The following is a 21,689-nucleotide window of genomic DNA, read 5'->3' as shown; positions in this document are numbered from 1 at the left end:
TTTGTGCCATGTACATTTAGGGAAAGGTTAAGTAAAATTCCCCATCTCCATGGCTGGCGAATTGTAGTATCCGTAGAACATGTTTTCAATGCAGTTGCCTGTAACAACTGATTTACGAAAGGGGTTTCAGTGCTGTTCTGCAGCCTAATATTGACTTCTTATTGGTAAACCAGTTTGTATAGGTTCCTGGTACCTAAAGACTTTAGACAAACTGATATAATTAAATCAGTGAATTCCTTATGGAGGTTGTAGTTGTACCACAATCAGGGAGTGCTTCTACTGAATAGCTTATTTCAAGAAATCCATGGAAATTAGCTATACCAACACACCCTCCTTTCATGCTGGTATCCCAAACTAGAGATTAATGTCTGTGTAAATAAAAATAAATAAAAAACCCCACAAAAACAAACTTGATAATTAAAAGGGTAGACAAGTCCTTGGATAGCACCCTTGAAGGGAACCTACACTGATGATCCACCAACCCCAGCTCCCATCAGGAAGATTGTTAGGGTATGTCTACACTACGAAATTAGGTCGAATTTATAGAAGTCTTTTTTTTTAGAAATCGGTTTTATATATTCGAGTGTGTGTGTCCCCACAGAAAATGCTCTAAGTGCATTAATTGCATTAATTCGGCGGAGTGCTTCCACAGTATCGAGGCTAGAGTCAACTTTCGGAGTGTTGCACTCTGGGTAGCTATCCCACAGTTCCTGCAGTCTCCGCTGCCCATTGGAATTCTAGGTTGAGATCCCAATGCCTGATGGGGCTAAAACATTGTTGCGGGGGGTTCTGGGTACATATCGTCAGGCCCCCGTTCCCTACCTCCCTCCATGAAAGCAAGGGCAGATAATCGTTTCGCGCCTTTTTTCCTGAGTTACCTGTGCAGATGCCATACCACGGCAAGCATGGAGCCCACTCAGCTCACTGTCACCGTATGTCTCCTGGGTGCTAGCAGACGCAGTACTGCATTGCTACACAGCAGCAGCAACCCATTGCCTTGTGGCAGCAGACAGTGCAATAGGACTGGTAGCCGTTACCGTCCTGTCCGAGGTGCTCCTGGTCGCCTGTGTGAGGTCGATCAGGAACGCCTAGGCAGACATGGGCGCAGGGACTAAATTTGGAGTGACTTGATCAAGTCATTCTCTTTAGTCCTGCAGTCAGTCCTATTGAACCATCTTATGGTGAGCAGGCAGGTGATACGGATTGCTAGCAGTCCTATTGCATCATCTTCTGCCGAGCAGCCATGAGATGTGGATGGCATGCAGTCCTTCTGCACCGTCTGCTGCCATCCAGAGATGTAAAAGATAGATGGAGTGTATCAAAACAAGAAATAGACCAGATTTGTTTTGTACTCATTTGCAAAACCCCCCGCCGCCCCCCGTCTAGGGGACTCGTTCCTCTAGGTCACACTGCAGTCACTCACAGAGAAGGTGAAGCGAGGTGAATCTAGCCATGTATCAATCAGAGGCCAGACTAACCTCCTTGTTCCAATAAGAACAGTAACTTAGGTGCACCATTTCTTATTGGAACCCTCCGTGAAGTCCTGCCTGAAATACTCCTTGATGTAAAGCCACCCCCTTTGTTGATTTTTAGCTCCCTGAAGCCAACCCTGTAAGCCATGTCGTCAGTTGCCCCTCCCTGCATCAGAGCAACGGCAAACAATCGTGCATCTGAGTTGAGAGCGCTGTCCAGAGCAGTCACAATGGAGCACTCTGGGATAGCTCCCGGAGGCCAATACCGTCAAATTGTGTCCACAGTACCCCAAATTCAACCCGGCAAGGCCGATCTAAGCGCTAATCCACTTGTCAGGGGTGGAGTAAGGAAATAGATTTTAAGAGCCCTTTAAGTTGAAATAAAGGGCTTCATTGTGTGGACAGGTGCAGGTTTACATTGATTTAACGCTGCTAAATTCGACCTAAAGTCCTAGTGTAGACCAGGGCTTAGAGTACTGTTCCAAGGAATTCTAAACCTGTAGTACAAGTTTCTATTCTACGAAGTGATACCTCTCAATACTTTACACCTGCAAATTTGATCAGCTGGCCTGTCTCCTCCATTGACAAGCCCATTCAGTGATCACCATTCATTCTGTGCACCAAGTCAGGAGTCTTGTGAGGGGAAGGGAGAATTATATGTTGTTTTAAAGACTGTGTTGTACATATTCACAAGAGGGCTAAATTAAGATTGCACAGACAACCTGAATTTTTGAGTGCTTGTTATGTGCCTTTAAAATTCTTAACATAGTTCTTTGGTATCTGATACTAATGTTAGGGTTATATACTGATACACCGCTTGCTAACTGAGGCAATTTTCCCTTTCTGACTGTTAGACTTGGAATCTAATTTCTTCTGTCACCCTGAAGTCTGGAATTAGAATGGCGTGGCATGCAAAGATGTGGAGATACTGTGGTTTTTTGTTTGTGTTTTTTTTTAATAAAGACTGAATGTGAGAGTTTGTTGTATTTGCTGATCATAAAATTTAGGGAACCAGATTTGGAGACTAAAGGCTTTACCTTACCCTTTTCCGCCTATATATTGCAGCACACTTTAGCCTATAGTTCAGAGGTCCACATAAAATCCTTGAGTTTAAGGTGAAGTAGCACTTCTATGGAGGGGGGTAGGAAGTAGGGATTTTGAATGCTGTTTTAGTGTACTTTAGCTTTTGTAAATATGCATATCTTTGGATATAGGGATTCAAAATTGTACATAGCACACCAATATGATGGCTTTGTATATTATCACCATAACATGGGACCTATTTCATTAATGGATTTTTGTTGTACCATATATGCTCTGGCAGCAGCAACTCGGAATAGTCTCAATTATATATTGAGAAATACAGATTCAGAACTAATCTTCATCTCCTTCATGGTGGTAATTGCACTTGACCACTGGACGAGATAATGTTTCTCAACTATTGAGCCATAATAGTGAAGTTTAGCAAATGCAACTCAAAATTCACACCTTGGACACTTAATAAGCTATGCGCAGAGGGATGTATTTTAAACTTATGCTCTGTTTAGCATCCAGAACAAGAAAATAAGAAGCAAGAGTATGAAAAGCTAAAAATTCTTCATATTTGTCTGAGTTGCTATGTGTCCATTCTCTGTCCTTTCCATTTGATTCATGAGTATCATAGGAATCCTTCAACTGCTTTCTACCAAGCATTCCTTTGAACAAGTTATGTGAATTGAACTTAAGTATTGAATGTATACATGCATGAACAGCTTTGCACCATGCAGTGTCTCATCATTTACATAATGTGCTCATTTTCTTCATTTAGTACCTTTGAAATCAAGATACTTACTGGATAGACTAGTACATCATAGAAATCCAAAGGCAGTTCAGTCGCTCAGATGTTAATCTTCTTAGACTTTACAGAACTGAAAAATCGTAAGAGGTTTTTTCCTCTTCCTTCTCCTGTGCATATCTGAAATAAACTACCTAAATTGAAAGGATTTAAATGCAGAGCAATTGCTAGTAGCTCATCTTTATTAAAAGAACAATATGGATGTCTAAATCAAGTGCAAATACCCACAATTCCTTTTTGTTTTTTAAAGGATGAAATTTTGGCAATGACCTTTTTTGGCCATAATTTTTTGGTATGTTTTTTATAAAAATGTCCTGTTTAAACATATGCATTTACACTTTCCCTCAGTGTGAGGATTTTATTTGTGGGCAGTTAAAAACAAATGAATCAAGTTACTCCTTTTCTTTTTGCGAATACAGTCTAACACGGCTGCTACTCTGAAACAAATCATGTCAAGTAACTGTTTCGCTTGTTCAATTCAAGTTAAGGCACCCTGATGAGGAAACAAACTTCATCCCTATAAATGAAGAGAGATGTTGTACTTGGTCCTCTTTTGTATCCAGTCACAGTTGAACCCATGGTGAGAAACTGCAGTAAACTCAAATTTGTTTTACGGATATGGCTTGTCAAAGATGTATTATTACCTGTTCATTAACAGTGGCAAATAGATTTGCTTTCTCACATTATTAATTGACTTTAAGGTTTTGTAGACATTAGATTGAAGTCCTGGTAAGATATATAATATCTATTAATCTATAATTTAAGGCTTGTGGTGCATTGGCCTGTTCCAGGATCTCTGCTTCACAAGGTCTCTAGAGTATAAATTGTGTTCACTTGTTGAATGTTGATGAGCAGTTCATCATTTTGTCTTGTTTGCACTTGACTTATTGAAACAATCTCTTCAAAACTTGCACAAAGCTTCATTGGATTCTTTAAAGTTTGCTTGGCAACACATTTGTACACTACAGAACATAGCACTGAATAACACCAGTGCACTCATTGCTCTATTTCTCTGTGTGAAAACAGTGAAGATACTACTGTGTGGTTTAAAAAGAAAACTGAAAACATACTACTGTGATATCACCTAGTAAATATGAAGTGGCACTTAACTCATGTACTATTGATGCGGGGCTTTGAAGTCAAGACTGCAGTCTGGCCACACTAAGAGTGTGTGGTTTCTGGGGCTAAAATCACATTGACCAAAATGCCTGTTAATAAAATTGTGTAATGAAATAATAGTAACATTAATCATCTTATTTCAAACTTCGGTACTTCTACTGTAACTTTGTATTTTTATTTGATGTGACACTTTCCTCACAAATGCAAAAAAGGGATTTGTACCTAAAGTGGCAATGTTTAGGTCCAAAATACTTCCTTTATTTAAACATATCAAAAAAGGTTTTGGGGCCTGAAAAGGTTATCCTTACATACATATTGTGTGCAGAGCACTCGTCCAGTTAAAATATTTTTTCTAGCTTTCAGTTACTTTATTATTTGTGACAGATTTCAGAGTGGTAGCAGGGTTAGTCTGTATCAGCAAAAAGAATGAGGATAGCACCTTGGAGACTAACAAATTTATTTGAGCGTAAGCTTTTGTGGGCTAAAGTCCACTTCATCAGATGCATGGAGTGGAAAATACAGTAGGAAGATACATAGATATACATATGTGTGTACACACACACACCATGAAAAAATGGGGGTTGCCATACCATCTCTAATGAGACCAATTGATTAAGGTGGACTATTATCAGCAGGAGGGAAAAAAAAACTTTTGTAGTGATAATCAGTATGGCCCATTTCCAACAGTTGACAAGAAGGTGTGAGTAACAGTAGGGGGGGAAATTAGCATGGGGAAATAGTTTTTAGTTTGTGTAATGACTCAGCCACTCCCAGTCTTTATTCAAGCCTAATTTAATGATGTCCAGTTTGCAAATTAATTCCGGTTCTGCAGTTTCTCGTTGGAGTCTATTTGAAGTTTTTTGTTGAATAATTGCAACTTTTAGGTCTGTAATTAGTGTTCAGGGATGTTATAATTCTTGACATCTGATTTGTGTCCATTTATTCTTTTGCTTAGAGATTGTCCGGTTTGGCCAATGTACATGGCAGACGGGCATTGCTGGCACATGACATATATCACATAGGTAGATGTGCAGGTGAACAAGTCTCTGATAGTGTGGCTGATGTGATTAGGTCCTATGATGGTGTCCCTCGAATAGATATGTGGACAGAGTTGGCAACGGGCTTTGTTGTAAGGATAGGTTTCTGGGTTAGTGTTTTTGTTTGTGCACAGAATTCCCCAGTGGTGTGTGGTTGCTGGTGAGTATTTGCTTCAGGTTGGGGGGCTGTCTGTAAGCGAGGACTAGCCTGTCTCCAAGATCTGTGAGAGTGAGGGATTGTCCTTCAGGATAGGTTGTAGATCCTTGATGCACTGGAGAGGTTTTAGGTGGGGGCTGAAGGTCACAGCTAGTGGAGTTCTGTTTTCTTTGTTGGGCCTGTCCTGTAGTAGGTGACTTCTGGGAACTCTTCTGACTCTGTCAATCTGTTTCTTCACTCCAGCAGGTGGGTATTGTAGTTGTAAGAACACTTGATAGAGATCTTGTAGGTGTTTCTCTGTCTGAGGGGTTGGAGCAAATGCGGTTGTATCGGGGAACTTGGCTGTAGACAATGGATTGTGTGGTGTGGTCTGGATGAAAACTGGAGGCATGTAGGTAAGTATAGCGGTCAGTAGGTTTCCGGTATAGGGTGGTGGTGATGTGACCATCGCTTATTAGCACTGTAGTGTCCAGGAAGCGGGTCTCTTGTGTGGACTGTCCAGGCTGAGGTTGATGGTGGGATTTCTCAAGGACTTCTTTTCCATGGATCCATATGATGAAGATGTCATCAATGTAGCGCAAGTGGAATAGGGGCATTAGGGAATGAGAGCTGAGGAAGCATTGTTCTAAGTCAGCCAACATTACTTCTGTTTAACGTGCAAAGTGGTTGGATTCTGACCTTAGGTGGGCAACAAAGAATTCCCTTAGTGGACGGAGAACTTAGCGCTTGTGTGAAGCCAGTGGAGACAACTGTCGTGACCAATTCTGACTGGTGTAATGTCCCTTAAGCATGTTGTGTTGGAGACTTAAGTTATTATTCCTGGGGGAATTCTGTGCACAAACAGAATTCATTTCTGGTGCAGAATCATCTCTCTTCTCTCCCCTCGCCACAGAAAATACTTTCTGCCCAAGAAGTGCTGCAGTTCCACCTTTTGCCCACAGGAGGCTACTGTGGCACCAGAACAGCCAGCTGACAGGCAGTAACAGCTAGCAAGCAGCTTGGTGTGTTCATCACAGCAGCCAGCCTGTGGAGCCAGGTTAGGCGGCAGAGTGGGGCACATGGGGCTGCTGGAGGGAGGCTCCAGGGGCAGATGTGCCTGATTGAATGGGAGAGGCTTGGGGTCAGCCAGGGTCTGCATGGGGAAGGCTCACTAACTCCCTAACAATCCCATCCCGTCCCCCCTCCAAAACCCCCAAAGAAACTGTTCCATACTTCTCCCACTCGCACCCAACAAAAGCCAGCTTCACTCTAGGCTCCTTCCTATTCCCCCAGCTCTTCTGTTATCCCTTAACTTCCCCAAGCCTTTGCACTGCTGCTTTGGAGTGCCAGAAATACATTTCTATATTGTAGTTAGTTTTAAATGAATTATTCCAAAGTTCTGTATTAGTATGCCTAGTAAGGAATCTGTTGTCCCAAAAAAAAAATCCTGATTTTTTTTTTTTTTTTGCAGGGGGGTTGGGGGGCTGTATTTTTATAGACATACTTGCTAGCACTGGCAGGTATTTTGAAATTATCAAAATGAAACTGATGTTATAGTGTATTTTGAAAATATGTAGAATTTTGCAGAATTTTAAAATATTATTCACAGAATTTTTAATTTTTGTATTGCAGAATTCTCCCAGGAGTAAATTTATGCTGGGGTTAGCAAGCACAGAATCAGGGAGCTATAATTAGCTCCCTGATGGCCCAGCTGCCTTATAAAGTGGGAGCTCTGATGCGGGAGAAATTCAAGCCCTAAATATCTAACTTTATCAGTTTTCAATGGATCTGATCACTGTACAAAAAAATTTAATGTTTCTTGTCCTTTTAAGAAACTTACTTTGTGGAAGAAATCAATTTTGCAACCTTTTGTCTAGTCATAATAGGGAGCCACCTATGGCTTTCTTAACTCTATCTTTTAATGTGAGAATTTCTTCAGTGTAATCAGAACATTAAGTTTAATCTTGTCTTTCAGGTGCCCCCCCCCTGAAATTAATAGGATTTATATTCTCCTGTGGCTAACCATCTTTTGGGAATATCTTGGGTCAATAAAAGCTGAACATTGCTGCAAAAGCTAACAAAATCTAGTGAGGTGATATTCAAGTGCAAAGAGACTTAAAATAAAAGATTAGAAGAATCCTAGACTTCTATCACAACCTAACCTTGCATGGCAGGAGGCTATCAGTGACTTTTTTTGTACTTGGTTGCTTCAAAGAGATGAGTCATTATTGAGGCTTCCCTGGGGAAGTCTCTGCAAATGTTGTTTTTCCTGCTTACCATTCAAACAGGTGTTGCTAGGTGCACTGCTAGCCCCATAAGTTTTTCCTCTTTAACACAAGATTCTTTAAAAGAGATGTAGAGAAGGGGAACAAATGCCTCTAACTTGGATGGTGGCTTTTCTTTAAGTATTAATGGTGAGAGTCATAAGATCCTAGCTGGACTTATTGCTCTAAAACAGTTATTGTTTATGTTGTTGCTACCCTGGCTGAAAACTAGCCAGGTTCCCATGTGCATCCTCACCTGCCCTTTGAGGGCATCTTTACCTTCCTTTGTGCTGTCAAAGCAGGACAAAGGAGACTTGGAATGGGCCAGGAACAGGTCCTAAAATCCTAGAGGGAGGAGAGCAGGGATAGTGCCAAAACAGTCTGTGTCCTGAGCTTTGCTGGACTGTAGATGGAAGAAAGGCATTGGAGAGACAGACTGGCAGTGTTTCCATTATGAATTTCTGTCAATTTTTCACATGTCAAAGCATCACAGTACAAATAAAACAATTTCAGGTTAGGATTTGTTTATACCAACAAATAGCTCCCAAACTTCATCTCATGTGACACCTGTGAACGTCTCTTCACCCCTTTCTCTGTAAATCTAGTGGACTGATACATGCCTCTTGTGTGGGATTAATCTGAACAAACTATGTATCCCACCCAGGGACTTTTGACTACCAGATGACAGCCAGGAAAAGGGACAAACTTCCCTGATGGAACTGGGAGAATAGACACGTTTTGCAGGGGGGAGGACCAGAAAATAGTATATCCCCTTCTCCGCATCTCTCTTGTCATTATCAATAACTGGGGGATTCTTTTCAAATTGGGTTTAATTGTCTTGGAATTGAAGTTACGTGAGGATTCTGTAGCAATTCCAAAAAAATCTACTCAGGATTAGCTTGTTCTTGCAACAAAGCAGCCTGGTGACTGAGAGTTAAATAAACTACTGCCAGAGATGTGGTTTCTTCTCTCATGTAAAGTACACACAAATGACATTCTTGCCCTACATATATAGTGCACAGTAAGGGGATATGATGTGACTTCTTCAAATTAAATGCTTCACTAAAACTGAGAGAACGTTGTGTGTATGTCCAAAGAACCCTGTTCGCTCCTAGAGAGTGAAAAAAATAAAAACTCAGTAAGCCTTAAAATAGACTGTAGGCCACAAATAACCCACAGTTTTCTGTTTGCATACAGCCTTAGCGCAACATAAAACCACATTTTGGAGGTCCTTCTAAAGTAGTTTATAAGCCTTTAAAGAATGTGTAGACTATTACTTTTGTGGCTGAATATCTCGTTGTTCTCCTTCAGGTCCGTCCTTAAATTCTCTCTTGCCATGATATCTATTTAAAAAACAAACCTGGCAACTGGTAGGCAGCTGGTGTGCTGAGACCACTGTGTCTCATGCTGATCATATCATGTCACTTTTATCGTGTGCTCTCTGTTTCTGCTTATATTCCCCTGTTGTCCTGTCTTATACTTTGAATGTAAACTCTTTGTGGGAGGGACAATCAGCATTTTCAAAGTGCTTTATGTGAACTAGCTATGACAATGTGAAAGAGAGGTTTTTTTTGAAGAAAAAACTCCTGTATCCTCCTGTTGAGCAGGTTGCCCCCACTTTGTCACAAAGGCAGCTCCTCTGGTGTAATAAAAAGGAGAGCATCTGCTGCCTAAATAGCAGTTGCCTATTGGGGAAAGTGAGCCTAACATATTGTAAATTTATTTTAGAACAAATCTGGGGATTTGGGGGGGGGGGGTTACGCTGTCTCAGGTACTTATATGGTTTCTTCTTTAAAGCTTTGGGGGTGTGCAAATAGAATTTATCCTAACTACTCCTCTGAGATGAAGTACTGTTGTCTCCATTTCACAGATGGGAAACTGAGGCACAAAGGGCTAGATTCACAAAATGTCTTAGGCCCCCTGACTGACACTTTAGGAGCCTAAATCCCAGAATCACTCTATTTAGTCATAAAGCCGCTGCTCACCTCCCACCAGCTTCTTGCTAAAACAGCTTAAGTGCCCATGCCAGAAGAGGTTTGCAGCCGAGAATCCCAAACACAGAGGTGCCTCCCTGAAGCCCAGACTTAAGCACCTTCAACAGAACCTCAGAGTTACAAACACCAGAGTTACAGATTGACCAGTCAACCACATACCTCACCAGAAGTACGCAATCAGGCAGCAGAAGAGCCTGGGGGAGGGAAGGCGGGGAAGCAAATACAGTACAGTACTGTGTTAAATATAAACTACTAAAAAAATAAAGGGAAAGCAGCATTTTTCTTCTGCGTGGTAAAGTTTCAAAGTTGTATTAAGTCAATGTTCAGTTGTAAACATTTTTTGGGAAAAGAAGTTTTGTTCAGAGGTACAAACAACCTCCATTCCCAAGGTGTTCATAACTCCGAGGTTCTACTGTAGCTCTGAGAGCGGGCTTAGTGCGCACACCTCAGTTTAGTACCTTCCATTGGCTAGCTTAGGCAAGGACTGGCCATGTGTGGTGGCTTTTGTGAAACCCATTCTGACGTGCCACCCTCTCCCCATTTATAGGGAGCTTAGGTACCTAATTCTGGCTTTGTGAAGCCCACTAATTTTCTAGGCACCTAAAAGTTCAGCATGGTGATGCTCAATATTACATGTCAGAGTTTCTTTGTGTATCTAAGAACTTAACGGCCATAGTAGGTCAGACCAAAGGTCCATCTAGCCCACAATCCTGTCTTCCAACAATGGCCAATGCCAGGTGCCCCAGAGGGAATGAATAGAACAAGTGATCCATACCCTGTCACTCATTCACAGCCTCTGGCAAACAGAGGTTAGGAACACCATCCCTGCCCATCCTGGCTAATAGCCATTGATGGACCTATACTCCATGCATTTATCTAGTTCTTTTTTGAACTCTGGTATAGTCTTGGCCTTCACAACATCCTCTGGCAAGGAGTTCCACAGGTTGACTTTGCGTCATATGAAGAAAACTCCCTTTTGTTTGTTTTTAAACCTGTTGCCTATTAATTTCATTTGGTGACCCCTAGTTGTGTTACGAGAGAGTAAATAACACTTCCATATTTACTTTTTCCATACCAATAATGATTTTATAGACCTCAATCATATCCACCCTTAGTCGTCTCTTTTCCAAGCTGAAAAGTCCGTCTTATTAATCTCTCCTCATACCAAAGCCATTCCATACCCGTAGTCATTTTTGTCCTTTTTCTGAATCTTTTCCAATTCCAAAAATTTTTTTTTTTTTTTTTGAGGTGGGGCATCGACATCTACGTGCAGTATTCAAGATGTGGGCATTACTGTGGATTTATATAGAAGCGATATGATCTTTTCTGTCTTATCTGTCCCTTTCTTAATGATTCCCAACGTTCTGTTCGCTTCTTTGACTGCCGCTGCACATAGAGTGGATGTTTTCAGAGAACTATCCACAATGACTCCAAGATCTTTCTTGAGTGATAACCGCTAATTTAGACCCCCTCATTTTATATGTAGGATTGGAATTATGTTTTCCAATGTGCATTAATTTGCATTTATCAACATTTAATTTCATCTGCCATTTTGTTGCCCAAAGAGACTAATGGACAGATTTGCAGTCACTTATTCTCAGTGGACTTACTGGGTACTAAGTTCTTCTCAAAATCTTCCCCTAAGTGACTTGCCCTAGGTTGCACTGGAAGTCTGTTGCAGAACAGAGAATTGAACCTGTCTCTCGAGTCCCAGGCTAACACCCTATCCACTGGATCATCCTTCCTCTTTTATGTTTACCAGAAGGTTCCCACAACATTTACGTAGTTGATTGTCAATAGCTCTCACTAAAACTTACTATTTCCTAGTGAGCTATCAGTACATCTTGTTAGTTTAGCTATTAAGATCATTTAAGTATGCTGCTCCTCCAAAACTATAACTTTTAGTATTAGGTCTACTGTTGTTGTGAAGTGTGTTACCCCCAAAATAAACTTATCTTGATTTCTATCATTAAATGGCACCACAGAAGTGTTCTTAGTGACTAAAGACTTGTCTTCATGGGAAAACTGATCGCCATAGCTATAGTGGAATAATTATTCCACTGTGGCTATGCTGGTCAATTTTCCTGTGTATACAAGCCCTTAAATTCAGGATCGGATCTAGAATCGATTGTGGATCCCAAGGAAAGTGTTAACTTTACAGGAGTAGTAAGTAAAATGCTAGACCTATCTGTGTGAACTGTAATCCAAACAGTGATTTGACTTCAGAAGGTCTGAATAACTAACAAAATGGTTAGGATGCCTCCACGTCACCCAATGTTGCACAGTAAATGCACTGCGTCTTTGGATGAAGTCAGAGAGTTGTTTATCTACACTGTTTTGATGACAGGTCTTCATCTTCCTCTGGAGAGATGCTGGCAGCTTGACACTGGTTCTAAAGGAACCATCCATTTTAGTAAATCCAACAATATTCCCTGCTATCCTCAGAGCAGCTTTTCTGATCTCCTCTTCCACAGGGAAATCTTGATCTATCTTCTGGGGACAGGAAAAGCTGCAGTAGTGGTGGAGAATTAACAAGCCCAAAGACTTGTGAACGTTATTCTTGCTTTCACAGATGCTGTTTCACAAGAAATACCAAGAAAATACATAAATCCTTGTGGTGGGGTTTTTTTCCCCTTGGCCTCTGATTTGCAGTTGTCATGCATTTCCTGAGGAAATGGACCTTACAGCTAATCAATACCCCTTATGTAGGGCATGTCTTCTGTAACTTTTAAAAAGTGAAGCCTGAAGTTGGTTTACTTCATCAGATCACTGAGATTTGCAACCTTATTTAAATGTGAAAGAAAATTGATACATAGCAAGATGGCTGAGATTTAAATTAATGGAAGTGAAGCAATTCATAACTTTCAAACTTGGCATAGTATGTGTACTTCATTGAGCACTATGTAACCTTTTAAAACTAAACACTACTTTATGAACATAAAACTGAATTTCTTAAACCATGAACCATTTTTATGTCCAAACTTCAAAATACTGATTGCCAACAAACTTTCCCCGAGTATCACTTTTTACTGAGAACAATCATAAAAAAAAATTCAATCCCAAGGGTAACAAGTTTGATATTTTTAGAAACATTCCAAACAGTTCATAATGAAAGTACCTATTAATTATAAATGGTGGTGATTTAATCCACTTTGACAAGGTTAAATTTAAATAAGCAGGAACTCTCTGAGATTATAATGGATATCTAAACATCTTTCAGAATGCTGCTGAAGGTAGAATGCCTTTAACCATCCAAAAAGTTTCAATATAATATATTTTAATTTTATAATGCCAATTTCATTTAACTTGTAACACTTTTCTCCTCCCACTCTCTTCAATTCCATTCTCTCAGTGCCTGCCTTTTTTGGACACTTACATACTTATGTTTTTCTTCAACTTCTTATTCTTTTAAACAATATCTTTTAACTATTTGTGTAATCTCTAGTAAGATATACTATTTCATTAACTGTGAACATGCACTTAAAGAACTCTACTACAGATAACACTTGCTGGTCTTCGTTATGCTCTCAAAGATGCTAGTTCTGTGACTTTCCAAATAAAAGCCTAGCATGCATTGGGTATAGTATTACTTTGTCCACCAGAGGGTACCTTTTGACAATATTGTAGAAGCTTGTTGATATTTTATGTTGTATGTTAATTTACCTGTGTCAGACTTCCATCTAACCCCATTCTTTTTAAAACTAGGATTTTTCTAAACATATCAATGATGCATTGTAATGTGGATGGGGTTACTAAGGCATTTAAATATGAACTCACAGGGGGAAAAAAATTCTAAATAGTATTTAGATTGGGCAGAGGTACAGCTACAGCTTGTGCAGTGTTTTGCGCACGCACATACAATCTTGTGTCTACTTAAGAGCTTGGAAACTTCATTTCTGTACATCTTCCAGTCCCCAGGAAAAATAAATATATATAAAAATAAAATATTTACTCTTTGCTATTTTATTTAGCAAAACACTGTAGTTGTTGAAACCCTACAATGGAATTCAGATAGGGAAGACACATCTCAAAGAACTCTGTTATGGAAGGTAGGTGGCCTTTCTTTTTACCAAATCTTTAACTCACACAGTGAAACACAAGCACATAGCTACTTTATAGCTGATACATGAACTAACATAACTCACTCTTTGGTCTTGAGAGAACATTTATATTTCCTAGTACTATCTACTTGCGTTTTGAAGCTAATTTTGAAGTACAAGATTACTTACTGGACTTCAGTATGAAATGAGTCTTGCTAATGTTATGGTTGGTAGTTAAACACTAAAACCAACTTTTGACTTCTGTGTTCAGCATAAAACTGACTTTTCTAGCTATACACAGGTTATGCCAGTATGATAGCTTGTAGCTTTATATTTTCTTAGATACATAAACTTCAAAACAGTATATAAATTATTCAGATGACAGTGGTTGTAGGTACAAGCAGGGCTTGAAAATTTTGACACCTGCAATCCAGAGAACTAATCCTGCTAGCCCAGATGTTAATTTTAAAAAAAATAATAAAAATTGAGGGGTGATGGGGGAACCTCCACCAGCCAAATCCTTATTTGGTAGGGAATACCCTGATAAAAGAAGCCCAGCTCCTCTGCACTAACTGCTGGAAGGTAGAAAGATACTGAAGTTGCTATAGGATGCTGTCTGTTGATCTGCTTTGGGTGCTCCTTTGTATCTACCTTCTGTTAGTAAGTGCCTTGAGATTACAGACAACTGTCTCTTCTCTATCTATTTAGAGCCTCCTGGATGCTACAAAAGCGGTCAGCGAAATGGCCTTTGTTACTTTCTCTCAGCTTCCTGCTTGTTACTAATGCTTATCTTTTTGTATGCTGTTCTAGGAGATGCCATGCACACTTGAGAGAAAATAGAGGATGAGCTTTAATAGAAGCTTTGGCAGTTGGCTTTTCCCTTTCCATGAGTGTGAAAGCAAGGCTGCTGAGAGGATCTTGATGAGGAACAGGGTTCTTGTGCGTGTTTATGTGGAGTAGTTTCAGGTCTAGAAGCTGAGATGGAACTTTGTATAGTGAGGTGGCGCTTCTCACTATCTTTGAGTCTTTGGTATTTGGTATCTATCTTGATACCAACAGTTAGGAGATTGCATGAGAACCTCTGCTTTAATTTTTCACCAGTGTAAATTTCTAGCATTTATGACTGCAGACAATCTTGACTATGTGAAGAAAGTTCACCATACAGTCTCAAAACAGAAGGCTTATGAACAGAACCCCAGATGTATTTATTTTTTAAACTTTTTAAGTTTAGTCTCACTGTATTTGTGTGGTGGGGGGTGGATGACTCATGACTTTTGAGTTTTTGGAGTTGACAACATTGTAAAACTGCCAAGAAAACTTATTTCTTAGAACGTACGTTCCCTAAGGCTTTGTCTACATGGGACTTTTGTTGTAAAACTTTTTTTTAGGTGTTTACTCTCTACTTCTACCTTCCTTCCCTCCATCCCCCAAAACACCCACCTTTTAAAATAAGTTTATTGGTTATGGTTTCCTCTCCTTAAGAAGTTGAGCTTTGGATGTGTACTGTTTGATTATTTGAGATGAAAGATGACACATTAAGGGCCGTCATTTATTTTTAATTGATTTTTGTGGAAGGCTAACATGTTAAATTATCTTAGCTAGTTACAGAAAAGGGATATATCTGAATCGAAATGCTAGAAGAAAAAGGAAGCTAGCTTTGGTAACCATTTTGATTTTTGAGGAGGGACATCTACAGTACCCTTGTAACACGGGGAAGCTTGAAAGTTAGCAAGACACTAAAACAGTTTTGTTGTAAAATTTGTATTAAAATGGATTTTTTTAAATTAGACTGTCTGAAAGCATAAATATTGTCATCTTAAGTCTGCAAAACTCTGTTCCTAAAATACGTTGGGGCATTTTGCCATCTTGTGCTGATAGTCTGAAACCTGCTTTGTTAAAACACTTTGCATTAGCACTTGGCATTGGAGAAACATATCCCATACCAGTAAGAACCTAAATGGGACTTAATTTACTGACCTACGATAGCATTCTAGTTACCTTATTGGATGGGGCATCCAGAGTTTCCTGGGAGCAAATGAAGACACTTGTGGGATTCCAGAATTTTGAGTATACCCTTTTTTTTAAATGCTCATTGACTACTGGCACATTACTGCAAAGCCATAAAAACACTCCTCTACTGTCAGCTAATTGAGGACAAATACTACAGGAGGGGTTTTTTGTGTGTCAAAACATTGCATATTAGTATGTGATGTAGCAAGTTTGCATATTTGTTAATCTATTACATAACCTTTTGTTTCTCTAAGTGAGAGTGTGTGGATAATGAGAGGGGGAAATTAAACAGTAACTGAACTAGATTAAGGTATATAATGGCTGGTAATTTTAGGTGTCCATAGGCATGGATTAAGGGACTTACGTTTTATACAATAAAAAGCTTTATCTGGTATATGGGGAGAATGGGGGTGCTGGTAAATGAAAAATTCCCGTTAACTAAGAGGGGGGGAGTTTGGACATGGGAGGGTATGCGGGACATGGGCTCGGGGAAGGAGTTTGGGTGTGGGAGGGGTTTTGAGGTGTCTGATCCAGGGGACGCTTACCTCAGGCGGCTTCCTGCAAGCAGCAACCTGTCCCCGCTGTTCCTAGGTGGAGGTGCGGCTAGGCAGCACTGCCCCCGCAGCTCCCATTGGCTGGGAACCGTGGCCAATAGGAGCCGCAGGGGCAGCACTTGCGGGTGGAGGTAGCATGCAGAGCTGTCTGGCCACGCCTCCACCTAGGAACAGCAGGGGCAGGTTGCTGCTTGCAAGAAGCTGCCGAAAGTGAGCACTGCCTGGATCCGGCACTCAAAAGCCCCGCCCGAGCCCCAGCCCCACGCTGCGTCCCACACTCCAAACCCCTCATGGCCATTCCTCTGCCTAGGAGCAGCAGGGACGTGTCTCCACTTCCAGGGAGCCACACGGAGCCAGGTAGGGAGCCTGCCAGCCCCATGCCAATTGAACTATAAACTGGACTTTCTATGAAGATTAGAAATGCAAATTTATAGAGCTTTCCGGTTGGTACAGGGCCGGATAACATAGCCATTACTGTAGTTGGTAAACTGAAGAAGCCTGAATGGGGAGTGGCAGTATAATTTTCAGAGCTCTAATTGTCCCAGACAGTTAAGGAGAACTTCCACAGAGGATGTAATGTGTTATGGAATTCTTAAAGCCTCCTAAGATTTAAAGTCTCTCAGCAAAGGCACATATGTCATAAGACAGACCTTTAACAATCTATTACTTGCAAGATTTGTATGTACAAATGGGTTCAATGTTTAGTCAAGTAAGAGTAATCTAATATCCACTGAATTTTTTTTACAGTGCATCTGGTGCAAGTGTTGTAGCCATTGACAACAAAATAGAACAGGCAATGGTAAGTAGAAAACAGATTATTTCTAATAGGACAAGCAGTTAATCAATGAGATGAAATCTTTCAAGCTATGTTCATTTTTATTCAAACATGCTATCTTTGGGATAATGCAGATTCCTAGAATAAAATTGAGTATCATTAGCCAGAATTTCATTGTAGTGTAATGTCTGTTCCCCTCCCCTCTATTAGTTCTGATTCTTCCATTCCATCATATGAAGACTGGATTTACCCAGATTATGGAATGGCAACAGATCAGGATTAGTTTTACATTAGATCCAAAGAGCTTCCTACCCATGGTGTTGGTACACAGAGTTTTTAAACATTTTGAAATGATTTAACATAAAAACTTGAACTAAATGTAGAGACGCTGAAGATATAGCACACTTAAAATTTTCCTTGGTTACTTAATATTTAATGAAATAAAATTAAAATCCAACTCTGCCATGTATCCTATGCAGGTTTGTGTGTGTTCCCGTTCCCCCTCCCCCTCCGTCTGAGTTTCTTTCTGGTTCTTGTGTGCTACACTGCAGGATCCCATCATCAGCTCCCAGGACACCATTTTTCAGTTGTCTTCTAATCACATTGTCCCCCTTGTACATATTTCTAGAAATAGGGTCAGTTGTCTCATCAGTGGACTGCTTGGCTCCCCAGTACATGCCGTCCTGCAATACTAAATGCATGTGTATTTATATATTCATGTTCAGACTTTCAAGTTTGAAAACAATCTACAAGATGCTAGTTGCAAAAACATATATTCTGTGCAGTTAATGTATGCCTCTCATGAGGCCAAAACGTAGGACACAGCCTGCTGTCTGTTTTTTATTATAAAGTGTTTTTTGGGCATTAAAATACATATGATGTAACTAGAAGGCCATTCAAAAGCTCCATTTCTTTTCAGCTTTCTGTAGAACTTTTGTAATTCCTGTGGAGTAGAAAAGACCTTACCGTTTTAATGCAAATGGAAGTGCCTGTGGCCTACTCTGTTGTGTAGTAGAACCCATTTAGCATACCGTGTTTTGTGGCCTTTCAGATTGGAGACATTTTGCAGCCACTTTCTCAGGTGCTAGATTATTTGCTCTAAAATGATAAATATTTTCTAGTGTTACTAGGAACCAGATGTACTTCAATGGAATAAGTGAAATCATACTAACATTTTAAGACCGAGCAGGACGGAGCTGTATTGTAAACTCTGCTGTTTCAGTTTGTGTAACTACTGACTTACTGTTCACAGGATCTGGTGAAAAGCCATTTGATGTATGCAGTCAGAGAAGAAGTGGAAGTCCTGAAGGAACAAATAAAAGAATTAATCGAAAGAAACTCTTTACTTGAACGAGAAAATGCACTGTTAAAATCTCTTTCAAACAATGATCAGTTATCCCAACTCTCAACTCAACAGGCCAATCCTAGTAGCACTTCACAACTGCAAACAGCGACAGCACAGCCTCCTCAGCCAACGCAACCTCCACAGCAGCCGAATGTTTCCTCAGCGTAAAGCTTTTCTTTTCTCATTAAGAAAAAACTGAAAGCAATCTGTCCTTGTGTGCCACTGGTGTTCTTTCCACTTTATATGAAAGCAAGTAGCCATGCTTCAGTTGTGTGTTTTGGCCTTTTCAGTATTAGACAATCATTCTACAGAGCTTTCCCTCACTTTGAGATGTCATACAGCGCAGTTGGTGTCCAGTTATGTCATCAGTGCACAAGGGAAATGGTAGAAGGAGTTAATGCAAAGCATATGCATTTATTTGGTGCGCATGAGTGGGGTCTTTAAGAGCTTTGAGGGCTCTCCAAGGTTTCCATTACCCATGGATTACTTTGAGCCTTGCTATCTCATGTAAGAAGTAACAATTCATCTTAAGAGCCACTGTTCTTTCAGTATAAGTAACATTTGCCTATATTAGTTTCATTTATTTGTTTTATTTATTACAGGGCTGCTATTTTCATAATGTACATGAACAATGTCACAGAACTTTTTTTTTAATTTTTTTTTTAATAAATGTAAGTATCAGTAAAAATTGATAGACGGGATTGCGTTTAATAGATAAAATGTTTAGGCAATAATTGAACAAAAGAATCCTGGCATATTTCTAACACTAATGGCAATTTACCTTTGGTATTTATTGACGGTAGTCAAGACCCAGCTTGAATGTACATTTTGTATAGAGTGTAAGTATGAAGACCATAGTGCATCTGTACAGGTAGTCACCAGTTATTGTGATATAATAAATAATTGATGGGCTATTTTGATGAAGAAAACTTTGCTCATTTCTGTTTCTACTTTCTAATAGAGAGAAATTGCCATGGTTCCTCTGCTTTTTGACATTTCGTATGATTTTTTTTTGGGGGGGGGGAATAAAAAAGCTGTGAAATTGTTCAACCTACTTTGTAACCAAAGAAGCAAAGCTGTGTAATTGAGTTTTTTTTATTTTATAATGCACATTCTTTATGTATTTTTATTTAGTGTTTTTCTCATTCACAATTTTCTTTGCTGTCTAGCATGATCTGCATGACCTATAATCTTTGAACCACTTTCGTACCTCATGGTTTTTATCCAGCACTCTTATTGTAATATGTAATAGTCTGTGAACAATGTCAAATAAAAAAAGAACGAACAGCTGGTGTTGGTGGAGCTGCGCTAGTGTACTATGCACTAGTTTAAAACAATGAAGTGAGCCATCTTTTGTTCATTTAAAATGGTGTTTTGAATTTCGTATGAGAAAACGTTTTGTTACATTGCAGATTTTAATGTATTTAATAAATGCAACATGCAGATTAAGTGCAGTGTATATTGAGTATTTAAATTAAAAAATGTACATTTCATAAATAGTTTCAAGAGAGACCATCATTTGTGTATACTAACACATAGAGTCAGAAATTGATGTATAAATATATATATTTTAACACATTTTCTGAAATTAAACTGCAGTTTTGTTGAACTATTTGACTCTAGATGTGTTCAAAATGTAATCTTAGATTGGATAACTGTTTTTCTTAACATAATTGAAGTTATACCTTGTTTTTAGTGAACAATAACTACTAATAGGCTTAGATGCTATTCTTAAAATGTAAATTAAAATAGGAACTTACTATTTGCCCTGAAACGTGATTAGCAGAGTTACAGTGTCTTGTATCCTTCCAGAAGGTTGAGTGCCCCTATACTTAAATCTTGGTAAATAAGGAAATAGTTGTGGTACACACCAGACCTGCCTCACAATCTTAATTCTGCCCTCTTTGAGTGATGACCCCCATCTGACATCCTAGCACTCTATCCTTTCGGATGATACGGAATGTGGTTTTTTTTGTTTTGTTTTGTTTTTTTTGGGGGGGGGGGGTTTTGAGAGGCAAGGCGTGGCTCTATCTGCAGAACACCTTGACCAAAACGACCCAACTTGTATCATTAACTCTACCCCAGCTCATATGTGGCACAGCAATATTACAATAAGGTAGTAGTTACACCAGGATTTCCATTTTAACAGGGATGAGAGCATTCTTAATTATGTTTTCACTGCTTGATTCTCTTCTGTAGCAGTTTGGGGGAGGAATATCATTGCAACTTTTAAAAGGACCACCTGACTAATTTTCTTTTGTGTGACACTTCATTTGGACTCCTTTTTTCACAGAAGCTATAGCACTCTGAAAGATGAAACTGATAAGTGTTGACTGGATGAATTGTAGAAAGCTTTTTGTTTTTCATTACGAACAAGTTACTGTATGCTGGCACAATATTTAGTCAATGTGGGGCTTAAGCCAGTCCTTACACTCATTACAGAGAGCCCTATTGTATTGATGCTCAGCAACTCTTTTTGATCGTGCTGATGGTGAGAGTTGCAGCAGTTGGCCTGCCTTTTATTGTGCTCGTTGTTAAGGAAAAGAGTGAGGAGCATGCCATGTGATTAAAACTAAACACGTTGCATGCTGCTTACTTGGAGTCTTTCATATTCCCTCTATTTCAGTGGTTCTCAGGCTTTTGTACTGGTGACCCCTTTCACATAGCAAGCCTCCGAGTGCAACACACACGCACCTCCACCCCCCAATAAAGTAAAAACAGTTCTTTAATTTATATATAATTATAAAATGCTGGAGGCAAAGCAGGGTTTGGGGTGGAGGCTGACAGCTCGTGACCCCCCAGCTAATAACCTCATGACCCCCTGAGGGGTCCTGACCCCCAGTTTGAGAACCCCTGCTCTATTCAATGCACTTTCCTTGACAGTACTTCATTAAAGTAAAATCTGAGTATGCACATGAATTTTAGAACACTTTGAAATGTCAACTCTTAAACCAGAAGCTTCTCTGAGGACACTATACTAGTCTCTGAGCACCTGAGAATGCCAGCAAAGAGCAACTCATGCTCACAACATACATTTCTTCAGTTGCCAAGGGCAGGGGCGGGGACTCCTAATTCACAGTATTTAGGTGCAATTCAGATTCAATAAACC

At 39.7% G+C, this 21,689-nt stretch overlaps 1 protein-coding gene across 1 annotated transcript in view; it reads left to right on the top strand.

The window, feature by feature from the left end:
- The window catches only part of TSC22D2 (TSC22 domain family member 2), a 35,481-nt gene extending 15,292 nt beyond the window's left edge, over positions 1–20,189 (top strand). Inside the window, exons 2-3 of the mRNA XM_084638290.1 lie at positions 17,208–17,259; positions 18,488–20,189. Coding sequence (XP_084494416.1) covers positions 17,208–17,259; positions 18,488–18,748 — 313 coding nt within the window. The 3' untranslated portion in view covers positions 18,749–20,189. The remainder of the gene's footprint in view (positions 1–17,207; positions 17,260–18,487) is intronic.
- Positions 20,190–21,689: the final 1,500 nt, after the last annotated feature.

The sequence above is a fragment of the Lepidochelys olivacea genome (genome assembly GCF_965140295.1).
Source record: "Lepidochelys olivacea isolate rLepOli2 genome assembly, chromosome: 9".
Lineage (NCBI taxonomy): Eukaryota > Metazoa > Chordata > Testudines > Cheloniidae > Lepidochelys > Lepidochelys olivacea.
This window is presented reverse-complemented; position numbering and strand designations above follow the sequence as displayed.